Consider the following 12,631-nt stretch of genomic DNA (forward strand, 5'->3'; position numbering starts at 1 on the left):
TTGGAAGTGGTCTTCCAAACCAGTTAAGAAAACCACCTCGTGATGTAGTCTTCAAGATCGCATCGCCTCGTTAAACTGGTTTTAGCGTAAGTAAGTGAGGACACAAACGTTCTTCGGGAAGCGATCTTCGTACATTTTTAACACGCTGCTCCACACAACAGATGTACAATGCCTACGCTGCTGCTTCAAATTTCGCGCAAAACGTATCACCCCACTGAGAGTGTTTCCATAGCAACAAGATGGCTTTACGTGACATGATCTTGAAAACCCCTTTCGTCTGATCAAGTGGGAACGCTAGCAAAGCGATCTTCCAAACTGGTTTCCTGAATCGGTTTCCAGTAAACTAGTTTTAGAAAGCGTAATGAGAACAGCCTCAAAGAAAGACAACCAACCTGCTCTGTAAAATAGCTTCTTCTACTCTGATCTCCTGTTCCCTTCCCGCCATGGCAAACTGGCTCAGTTCAGATAGGTAGTTGAGAATGAACTTTGTGCTCTCTGTCTTACCAGCTCCGCTTTCACCACTGGAAATAAGAAAATTCATCCCTTACACTTTTAAATAGAGAATTACAAATATGAATAAGATTCAACCTATTAATTGAAATTTGATGAATAGACACTTTCCTGTTCTTGCAAATGAAAATATAAGAGAAAAAGTGTGTTTTAAACTGTTTTTTTTATGATCTCACATTGCCATTATAATCTTTTAACAAAGTTGCTTGTATATCATCTTGATATGTTGTTTGTTATGCTTTGCATAAAGATGTTGAAATGAATTCAATGAAATTCAATTGGAATTCAATTCATTTCAATTCAATTCAATTGTAATTCAATTTCAATTCAAATTCAATTCCATTCAATTCACTTTGAATTCCATTCCATTCAATCAAATTCAATTTAATTCAATTCAATTGAAATTCAATCTAATTCAATTCCATTCCATTCATTTCCAATTCTATTCTAATCCATTCTATTCAATTCAAATCAACTCAACTCAATTCAATTCGATCCAATCCAATCCAACTGAAATCCACTTCAAATGATATCAATTCAAATCATATCAATTCACCTATGCTATTAAAAAGCTTTGTTCTTGCATCATGTCTGAATTCATCATTCATACTGACCTAATCAAGACACACTGGTTTTCTCCCTTTTTCCACATAGAGTAGTAGCAGTCATTGGCAATAGCAAAGATGTGGGGAGGACATTCTCCGATATGCCTCTTATTATACGCTTGCATGATGTCATCCCCGTATATACCAGGGATGGTCTTGTAAGGGTTGACAGCACAAAGAATAGAACCTATGTATGTCTGTAAAGAATACAATAAAAATGAAAACAAAAACACAATCATATGACATTCCTACCAACGGCAGGGAAATTTGATTTTCTACTTGGAGGGCTATTTTTCTTGGTATGTTCATTGCCTTTGGCATTTAAAACCCCATGATTGGCATTCCGAAGTACATGTACAGCTCAACTTTAACCATGCTCTGGTCAGCGTTAAAACTATGAAAAGCCCCAAAATGTCAATATTTTGTTTACATTAGATCCTTCTTATTTGTTCCCTAAGCTTTAATCGTAAAGAAAACTAGTTTAGGAATACAGTGGACCCTCATTTCTGTACGATTGGAGGGCAAAATGAGAGATATTATGCTATCAATGAGACCAGATTTTAATTTAAGCCTGACTTCAGAATACAGTCCTATATGCCAATTTACAGGTGTTCATTCATTTTTTAAAAATATATATTTCAGGGGAAAAATATAGATCTCTCAGCCATCATGTTAGAGTATTGGGATTGCTCAATAGTCATATGTAGGTGAGATGGACAGTACCTAGGTGGATTACTTCCTTGAATGCACTGAGCAATCTTAACAGCAGTGTGAGTTTAAAGGAGAAGTTCACGATAAAGTGGGTTCAAATTCAATAAAAGCATTTTAAATCAGAAAAATAATGGCGCTTTGATGAAAATTCATCCTTGAATATTATCAAGACAATTATGATTTTTTACAGATTTCAATTAGTGACCTCATTATTTGAAAGAAATTCCATAAATTCAAATTTTTAATGGAATATCATGAATTGAAAATGAAATATTTTCATTATAGAAAGAGGTGAAATGATGTGTCTGATCAAATATCCTCTGCAAAAATAAAATCACTTTTATAAACTTTTGGAGGAAAAATGGCATACATGTATGGATAAGGCTGCTCTTTTGTGATGTCACAATTCTCACGTATTAAAAATTCTGAGAATTAATGATTCTGTTGATATTCTTTAAACACCTTCACTAATATTTTTTTTCTCTAATTTTCCTGCTATTATCATCACTACATGCAACTTAATGTCAGTGTGGACTAGCGGACTTTCCCTTTAAAGCCAAAGTAATTAGAACAGTTCACCTCATGATAGATTATACACCTACATGTGGGTTAATGCATGGTGCTATACAAATACCTAAGTGTGTATTAATGATACTCAATGGCATCCTGTTTTTAAGAGTACATCAAAACATCCTTAAAAATGAAATAGAATCACATTTAAAAAATGAATTACAGGTGAAACCTCTTGACAGTGCACATTACATTGACTTCTCAATTTTCTACTTACCAATCACAATTACAAGCAAAAAATAGCATTAATAAAGGGTGTGATTGAAATATCACTTTTCAGAATATACATACATGTATGTTTCACTTCTACACGATATTAATTGATAGTTTGTCTAGGTTTCAAAGACTGATATGGTATGCAACTTCTATAAATTCTCTTTCTGGGTTTGATAATAATGTAACAAGCCTTTGAATTTTGGTACTTTAATGGCCCGTCAATGCCACTATTCAAGATTGCATTTTATTACAGCACAACTTGGAAATTAAAATGGGTACAAAACACAAACTGTAAAGGGCGGTTAGGTCGATAAATCTCAAAATGTACATGTACATCAATCATAATACTCACATAAATCCTGTCTTTATCGTAGCGACGCTGGATATTCTCCAGTATGCTGCCCTCGTGCAGCTCTTGCAGTTTAGCCATGTCTTCCAACCCCACCCCATCTTGCAAGAAGGCTGTCGCCATGGTGACCGTTTCCTCCCAGCACGCCCAGCCCCTATCTTGTTTATCTGCTTCTAGATGACGATGCTCTGACCCTCAGTCATCCACCCTGTTTGATCAGCAATCGCTCAGCGATGGCTCATCAATGGCTCTTGAACACGAACCCCCTGGCTTCCTTGACGCTACAAGAGTTGAAACGTGAGATGCATTCTGCCTGGCATCCTGGCGGTTAAGAAAATAAAAACGAAAACGGAAGATGGAGAGAGGAAAACAGCAATCGCAGGCTGGTGGTTTCAAATAACACGGAGGAAAATGAGATGGTTTGCCTAAACTTTGACATCAATCCGGGGGCCCCAGTTTCATAAAGATTTACAAGTGATGTAACTTTTAAATAATGGCAATTACCATGGTAACCTTGATTTTGATTGGCTGCTGAGCCATGTTACCATGGTAGCTGCCATAATGGCAGAGTTACAATAGTTGTAACACTTCATAAAATGGGCCCCTGTACATGTAGTTGATTATCGAGAATGGCTAAATACATTGACAAAGATTTCAGGAACTTTGCAGTAAAACAAACAAAACATGGAATTCATCCATTCTATTATATTTTTAACTGACTCTCCTGAAGCAATCAATTTTAGCTGTTACAACAAATCATAACTGAAGTTTGGCACATGTCAGCTCGATGCAAGCAAATGGCTAGAGAAAAATTGAAATACTATAAAATAAAAAATCATATCATTTTATATCTAAACACTTGCTCCTAGCTTTAATGTATACTTGTACACTTATGTAATAATATGCTTTTGGTTTCATAAGCAGAGTTTGCATTAATACCTTGAAGACAATGATAGACATCTTTGACAGGTTTATAGTGCTCATTAATAACAAGTGTACAGCAAGGTTTCATCCTTCCGAAAGTTACCAGGAAGATATTTAAAAAATATTTATACATGTACATCCACAGACTGTAAATGTTGTGTACTCTTGATTGCTCTGCACACATCATTCAACATCTCTCTTTTTAGCCCTTTTCTGGTTATAAAATACACTGTTTTTCAAGAACCCCAAAAATAAATACTCTGGGTAAGCGTTAAAATACCTTTCCCTTTAAAAAATATCCAGTCTATCACTCTCAGAATTTCATTGCATGTACATGTAGAAGATATGGAGTGTGCACAATAAATTTCAAGGATTTTGAATAAAATCTTACATGGAGGGTCCATTTCATAAAGAAATGTTTAACATTTCCTATATCAAGTTCACTACCAGCCAATCAAATGAAATGGTTATAGTAGCTTTTATAAACCGTTGTTGCACACTTGTAATTGTAACAAGTTTTATGAAACGGGCCCAAGATCATAATGCAGCTGGAAATACTGACTAGCCGAACATTGGATTTACATTCAATCCAAAGGATAAACTTTACATTTGAAAACTTATTACTCAATTCTTTTAGTTCTACATGTACATGTATAATCAAAACTACATGTACAAGGTTGAAATCTAAATCTAATGTTCAGCTGATCACTATAAAATGCACAGCCAATCTGGATTTCACTCAGTTCGAATCCTTGAAATTTTCTATCATCCAAAGCTCCTCCCATTATAAGCGCTGAATCTTTTTTCTTTCAATTTGTCTGTTGGGTTTTAGTTTCTTTGATTTTCATGTTACCTCAATTTGTTTGCTTTACAAGATGAATTAGGTTTCTGTCTCAAACGTCAGATGATCTACATGTATGCGGTTCCCTTGCATTGTTTGTCAATATTGATTGCTTTTCTAGGCAACGTAAATGGAAAGTGGTGTAAACAAACTTGAACGTCATCCTGTTTTTAGGCTTGTATATTTAAGCTTTCTGAGGTATTATTTACATCACACTTTAAAGGGGAATTTCCCCAATGTCAGATTATCTCCAATTAAAAGATATTGTACAGTCATGTATAATGGTCTGATGCAGATGCAAATTGCAATTGAGGAAAATTCAAAGCAGCATACACTGAAAATCTGACTTCTCAATAAAAGCAAAAATAATGAATTATTGACTAAGTTGACGTTGTACGCTGTCTATTGGCCTACATGAAATCATGTTTAGAGCAATTTGGATCTGACAGGCATTACGTATTAAAGGCATTGCAAATTTGGACTCAGAAGTGTGCAAGACTTGAAAGAAAATAGTCATAAAACAATGCGCCATGATCCCCAAACTTTTTTTTACCAGATTTATCGCAAAAAACAACCTGAAGTATTTCTTCTAGGGTTAACATTGCGAATGCTATTTTTACAGGGCTACAGAATACTTTTGTATTAAATAAAGGTGTGAGAACAGTAAAAGGAACTTTCATTACCCCATATCAAACTGTATAAATGTTTTTTCTTTAATCACTAACTTGTATCCAGTCTGAATATAGCAGAAAATGAAAAATAACATTCTGAGTCATTTCCAAATAGTAAGAAGAACCCAAGGAGCATTTCACATGATAAAACACTTGACATTTGACGCAAAACACGTTCCAAGAGGCCCGTCTGAAAATGATTCATTAAAGTCTCTTTTTATGATAAAATGTTTCAATAATGTGTAACTTTACGACCTGTGGGGATGGATAATAGCAGCTTCGGAAGATTGATGACACATCATAATGTCATATTACAAGATGGAGCCATTAATAAGAGGGGAGAGTACTACTAATCATTAATACATGTACCCCTATCACACCCTCATATAGTCCGGACCAAGTCCGCATTTATAGTGCGAATCCGCCATCTGGCAATCAAAATTTGCATTAATGAATCCAGAAATACTCAGCATCAATTCTTACAAGTGTAGCCAGTTAATAATGGTAACAGGGAGAGACGGAGCATGTGAAATTCAATATCTAACTAAATGAATAGGAGAATGATTATTATTTTTTTTGCAAAAACCCATTAAAACAAGATTTCAAATTCTAAGTTTTTGACATCACATGCGAGTAGGGTTCTTCCTTGCATGTCATGGACATACATAAATAATGTGGAGCGTTGTGGCCCATTGGATTAGTCTTCGGACTTTGAAACAGAGGGTCGTGGGTTCGAATCCCAGCCATGGCGTAATTTCCTTCAGCAAGAAACTGATCCACAATGTGCTGTACTCAACCCAGGTGAGGTAAATGGGTACCGGTAGGAAGTAATTCCTTTAGAAGCTGTGTGCGCTATGATCGCCTAGCTCAGCCCGGTATTAATATAGGAGCGCCTTGAGCACCTAACAAGGTGGATATGTGCGCAATATAAATATCCTATATTATTATTATTATAAATACATGTACCATTAAGTACCATTTTTTTCAGAAAGGTGACATTATTTTCATACATGTAAAACATAAGGAAAAGGAAAGTGGAGATGTGACATCATCAGCCCACCTAATGAATATTCATGACGATGTGCATATAACTGTTTTCACAAAATATTGATAAACTTTAAAATTCAATAACTTCGTTACTGGTTATCAGATTTTGATGAAATTTTCAGCTTTTTGCTCTGTGAATCTCACTCAATTTATTTAGATATATTTTCAGCCCGGACCATCCCTTTACATGTCTACCCTGATCGGGAGCTCACACATTCTCAAGGAAATTCTTCATCCAAGGTACCCATGATATACTGTACATGTACATGCACTACACACAGGTGGAGAATGGCAAATGTACAGTTGAGGCCAGAAGTTTACACACACACCCAGGAAATTCAAAGAAAAATGGACACTTGCGAAGCATCATGAAATTTACTATATCTTATTAAATATTTGTGCTATCATGACCAATTTGATATCAAACAAATGAGTATGTCATGCCCCTTCATCCCATTGCTTTGTCATCAGGAGCTGAAAAATATTTAGGTGTCATTTTTTTCTCCAAAACTCTTCATATTTTAGTCAAATTAAAAAAAAAAACTTGGCAAAAACATTTCATATTTGTGCTAGTTACTTCTCAACACAGACATTTCAGATTACACTTTTTTGTTCAGTGGTGACACATCATGATAGAAAATGTAATATAAATGATAGATTTGACATTCATATATTTCTATGTAACAATGTTTGAAAATATAATAACAAACAATAGAATACATTTGGCACGAATATTACTTTTTTCTTCAAAAAAATTCCACCTATAATTTACTTTAATCCCAGCGGCATCCCAATCATTTGAAAGAGCTTAATATGCTCTTTCATTTGACACCAAATTTGTCCTGGTAGTATTTATATTTCTGAAGATGTAGTAAATTTTACGATGTTTGGCAAACAAACAAATTTCACTATAAAATTCCATGGGTGTTTGTAAACTTTCGGCCTCATCTGTATATGATACAATTAATGCACATTTATGAGTGTGTTATGACGATGCAGCACACTCGAGGGTATTTACAATTATGCGAAAGCAAGAGGCGCTTGCGCCGAGTGCTTTTGCATAATATTGTGAATGCCCGAGAGTTGCTCGCATCGTCACTAACATCACGAATCTTAAAATGTGCATTAATTGTTTTATAAAACGGGTCGGCAAAATGACTTTTTCATGGAAATCTTGTTCAAATCCCTCCAACTTGTGTACGATCGCACAGACCATGGAGTGGTAGGTCCATGCACAGACGAAGAGATCACAAGACTGTCAATTATGACATCACAGGCGTATCTACTATGCGCGCCTAAGTAAGCGCATCAAAATCCTAGCCAGCCTCTTTTACTGAACGCGTATCAGTTTTTACGCGCTACTAGTGGAACTAATGCTGCACAAAAATTGCACGGTGTTGCACAAAAAATGCACAGTGCTGCACGAAAAATGCACGACTGGAAGGTTGCGCATAATTAAAGCATGAACACGTGACTTGAATACGCACTCACAATTGGCTACATCCTTGAACCCGTTTTATAACACGTTATAAACACCTTGCAAAACGATGCCAGTGCTCAATTTCAACCCCAGACATTGTGATTAAACATCAGGAGACTTTATAAAATATGCACCAAGCAACAGCACCTCCAAGTTATCATATGTAAATTAGTGAAGAGCTTGTTCACTCACTTATAAAAAAAATCAAAAAAATATTGGGATTGTGTGATCATTTCAGATATTTGAACTTACATGTACACTGAAATTAAGTTTCTGAAAAAGAAAGAAGACAGTAGGCATACACTCTATAAAATACTCATTTCTTGTTTCGGTTATTATTCCGTCATTAAATACCTATAGAGCAAATGGTTCAATTAGAATAGAAACTGAAATGCATTAAAAAAAACTGACTTCATGACCTAAAATAATTTTATTTAACTACTAGTTACAGCTGAAAAAGAAAAGTATAGTAGTCTTTGCACATCTTTTTTTTCATTATCCTTGAGAATTTTCACCATCTACATGTACACATTCATGTACATGTACGTCTCCACCAATAATACATACCCAAACATCACTTGTGCTATTAAATAGATATTAGGGAGAGAGAGAGGAGCCTAGTATACATGTATACAATCTCAATTAAAAAAAAACTGGTATAGAAACTGATTTATTAAAGCAATGATCTTTTTTCATTTATAAAAAATATTTCTTTGCTTTTCACCATTTATTTTGTAAAAATACTTTAAAATTGTAAATTATAGTTTGAAATTGAGTCATGTTCTTGTGCAATTTCTAAGACGTCGTGCTGGTATACATGTATTCAACTGCAACTTGAGATCCACGGATCCGGGTATAACAAAAATTTGGTCTCAAAACATGTGTGAGACTTTAAAAGTAAAGAAGCATTATGATGAAAGCTTCTTGCAATACAAATGACTGTAATCAGAAATAATACCAAGGAGTGTTTTCAAGGTAATAAACATTAACTAATGAAGGAAGAATACACTTCTGTCTTCTGCCCCCACAATGCCCTGTATGTTATGATGAGGTGTTATAATGTGAGTCACAGCATATTCAGACCGACTCAATCGTCAGATAATTCACAATACCTGTTAAATTACAACACCTTGATCAGGCTAAAATATACCCGATAGTTATTTTCCACGTTCGTACCGACTCACAGCAGACCCTTTTTGGGTACAAATACAATCAGGCGCTAATGCTAAGGATGATAGCAGGAGAGACATGGACCGCCCCGCCCCCTTCCGGGCCAAATACTTGCTTGGTTGAGAAAGTTCTCGTAATAATAATAATAATAATATGCAACATTTATATAGCGCTTAATACAAATGTTTCTAAGCGCTGCATACTATTACCCCGGCTTTAGCACAGCTACCCTGATCGGGCGCATCGAGCATTCAAGAATTTGCTTTCACACTCCACGAATACCTGTGACCTGCACAAATCCCTGCCAAAGTTCTCTGAATTATGGATAATAATATACAGTTTTTGTATATTATTCACATTATGAATAATGACTATGCTCTTCCAAAGGACTTGGATATTATTAGCCCAGCTGTAGCTTGGCAGCCGTAATTACTAAGATTACAGCACACAAGCATTTCAAGGAATAAATTCCTGCCAGGTACCCAGTCACCTCACCTGGGTTGGGTGCAGCACAATGTGGATGAATTTCTTGCTGAAGAAAATTACGACATGGCTGTAATTCGAACCCAAGACCCTCTGTTCAAAGTCGGAAGACTAATCCACTGGGCCACAACGCTCCACGATACTATTGGGGTATTTTCTTTCAAGAATCTATATCAAGCATTATGCGTTCACACTCTCAATACTAAAGCTCTCAACAATATCTGGTATTTTCTGATCAGGGTAAATCAAGATAAATTTCCAATAAAAAATACCTGGTATTCTAGAAATTGAGTCGGTCTGAACACACCTGTTGTGAAAGCTGGTATAAGCTGGTATCACGCTCCTAGAACACACATGGAAAACGCATCAACCCTCTCCTCTTTTCATCTTCTTTATGCTCTGCTCAATTTAAGGTCAATTTCGCTTTATAGAGTATGGTATATAAAATACAAGGTGAGACAATAAACAGACGGAGAGACAGTGTTGCTTTTCAGACTACACTGTTTTATGAAATTAAAGTCGTCTGGTATGTTTGTGCAGAGTGCATGTTGGTATTAAGTGTGATTTATACTCAAGAATCATCAACATGTACATCTATAAACATTCCAATGTTTCCACTTAACCTAGGAAATAATTTTAAAATGTCCTACAAACGTTAATATATGGGGCATTCCATCCTTTGACAAGACCTTATTTGCATATTAACCTATAAAGATAACATCACTTCTTCCTTCCACCAAAATAATAAAAATAAAATGTTGGGGGTCACTGATTAAATTCCACAAGTTTTGTTTTGATTTTCTACTATTCTATTTTTAATAGTCTCACATGTACATTACATGTAACACTCAGTTTACTATAAATTATATGTACATGTATCAGAGCTACCAAGTCTCACGCATTATGCGTGAGACTCAAGCATTTTGGACTCTTGTTCATCCCCTCAAATCTCTGTCTCGCGCAACTATCACAGCCTATCCCCATATACATTGTACACAATGTCTGTGATCTCACTCAGATTCACAGAAAATCTCACGGATAGCTGGTCTTTGAAATTGGCATCTCTGATGTATGGAAATAAGATGCCAAAAATTTGCATGAATTTGCATATAATTTTTTTTCCTAATGAAATTTTAAAATCAAACTTCACATTTTTCATAAAGATGAACTTTTTATCTTCCAGTGGGACCTTTTCTTGGACTTGCCTATACAAAATAATTCATTTTGCATTTGCTTGGACAGCCTTTACATGTAGCTTGACTGAAACATGAATAATAATAATGTCTCATGTACAATGGTGTCCCAGTTCACCCCATTCTCCGGCGACATGATTAAAAGCAATGTAATATTGCATAATAGTATGGTCAACACTTAACTGTACATCTAGCTTTCAACCTGTTTATGATAACATGCAATTACAGAGGCAACATAATGCAATGAAGGTTTAGAATCAATAATGTATCACACATCCAAAGTAAATAGTCAGGTGGTCAGGGAGACAATAATGCCACCTCTCCCTTTGGCTTTATTATATTTCTCGTTTTATTTTAACAGGGTACATGTAGCCCTTTCTGTTCCAAGAACTGCTCGACCAAGGGGCCCTGTATCAACAGAAATTAAAAACATAACAAAACAATATCACATAAAAATAGTCAACAAAATAAACATAATAATCAATGAGAAAGAAAAAATGTAATACATGTACATAAAAGTAAAAGTTAGTCAAAATCACTAACAGAAGGTATTGCAAACAGAAAGTATTCATGAAATCTTAAAAACATATTTGTGTGAGGGATATCGATTTACATTGTTTTTTTAAAGAATAAGTGAATTAGCTAAACGGAGAGAAGGGGATAACGCTTTTAATTTCATTCATGAAAAATATACTGTACTGTAGTCTTTTTGAATATGTTGAATATCAATAAGAAATAATGGTTCCTGTAAAAAGTGTCAAGCATTTTCTTTTATTATCTTGAACGGTTGAACCATTATTGGCTTCCAGGATTTGGCAAAAAATTGTTTAATAAAAGGTACTTAAAGTATGTTACAATTAGATTTATATCAATACAGACAAGTGGCAAGTAGTTCATGGACACGAGATGCAGACACGCCCAAATGCCACATCTCATCCCCACTCACACAGAGCTCATTTCCTCAAATTTATGTCCATCACATTGTAATGGGGGAGAACAAGCAAAAGCATCTACATGTATAAGGTTTGTTTTGAAAAAAGCTGGGGAATCCCCTGATCATTGGCCTTCTCACAAGACTTCCAAGTGCAGAGGGTCTGTTTAATGCCGAAAGACTTTAATACTCATGAGCTCCAAAGCAGCAACCTTCATTTTAAAGAGAAATTCCAGTAGTTGCAGTAGCACTGATTTCATGATAAAGTCTGTAAAACAAGGCTTAATTGTCAGTATATCATCGAGGATCTAGATCTGGTACAGTTACATAAAGTGAACTTAGTGAAATCTTGAAATCTACGCTGAAAAATGTTCACACTGAAGATCACCAACACAGATAGGCACACGTGGGACAGTGTATTATTATTGCTGGAATAAAGACCCGACGGAAGTGACCGAATCCGCGCTTATTTTGCTTATTTCTCAGCAATTACAAAATTTCTTCCAGAATCCTTTGGCACATATTTTTCATTCATACAGACACTTGGTTGGTCATTATATTAGATTCTGTAAAAAGTCATTTTGAGATCGTTACCAAAACTGGAATTTAACTTTAAATCCGCTACCAGTAATGCAGAGCCCAATCGGGAGCCTTCTATCAGCTAACGTACAGCTTAATAACAATGACGCACAATGTCGAAGGAGAGTCCATCGTTTTTATAGGTCAATATTCATGAAAGATGAATTTAATTTCTTGCCCCAGTACAGAGCAATCAATAACATCACCCCAACTATGAGATACAAAATGGTCTGCGGGCAGCCCCCGATAATTTAATCATTCGTCAGCTGTTCTTTTTTAATATTATTGACATGTAAACGCAATGTCCATGGAACCTTGTCAAACGCCTACCTGATAGGTCCATGCTGGCAG

At 35.5% G+C, this 12,631-nt stretch overlaps 1 protein-coding gene across 3 annotated transcripts in view; it reads right to left on the bottom strand.

The window, feature by feature from the left end:
- LOC121426482 (unconventional myosin-X-like) overlaps positions 1–12,631 on the bottom strand; it is a 93,704-nt gene that overhangs the window by 62,456 nt on the left and 18,617 nt on the right. For all 3 annotated transcript variants that reach the window (XM_041622803.1, XM_041622802.1, XM_041622804.1), the window contains 3 exons: positions 2,965–3,282; positions 1,125–1,312; positions 393–521 (listed from right to left, as the gene is read on the bottom strand). In XM_041622803.1, coding sequence (XP_041478737.1) covers positions 393–521; positions 1,125–1,312; positions 2,965–3,084 — 437 coding nt within the window. In that variant the 5' untranslated portion in view covers positions 3,085–3,282. Of the gene's footprint in view, positions 1–392; positions 522–1,124; positions 1,313–2,964; positions 3,283–12,631 lie in introns of those variants that run through there.

This window comes from Lytechinus variegatus, chromosome 13 (genome assembly GCF_018143015.1).
Source record: "Lytechinus variegatus isolate NC3 chromosome 13, Lvar_3.0, whole genome shotgun sequence".
Lineage (NCBI taxonomy): Eukaryota > Metazoa > Echinodermata > Echinoidea > Temnopleuroida > Toxopneustidae > Lytechinus > Lytechinus variegatus.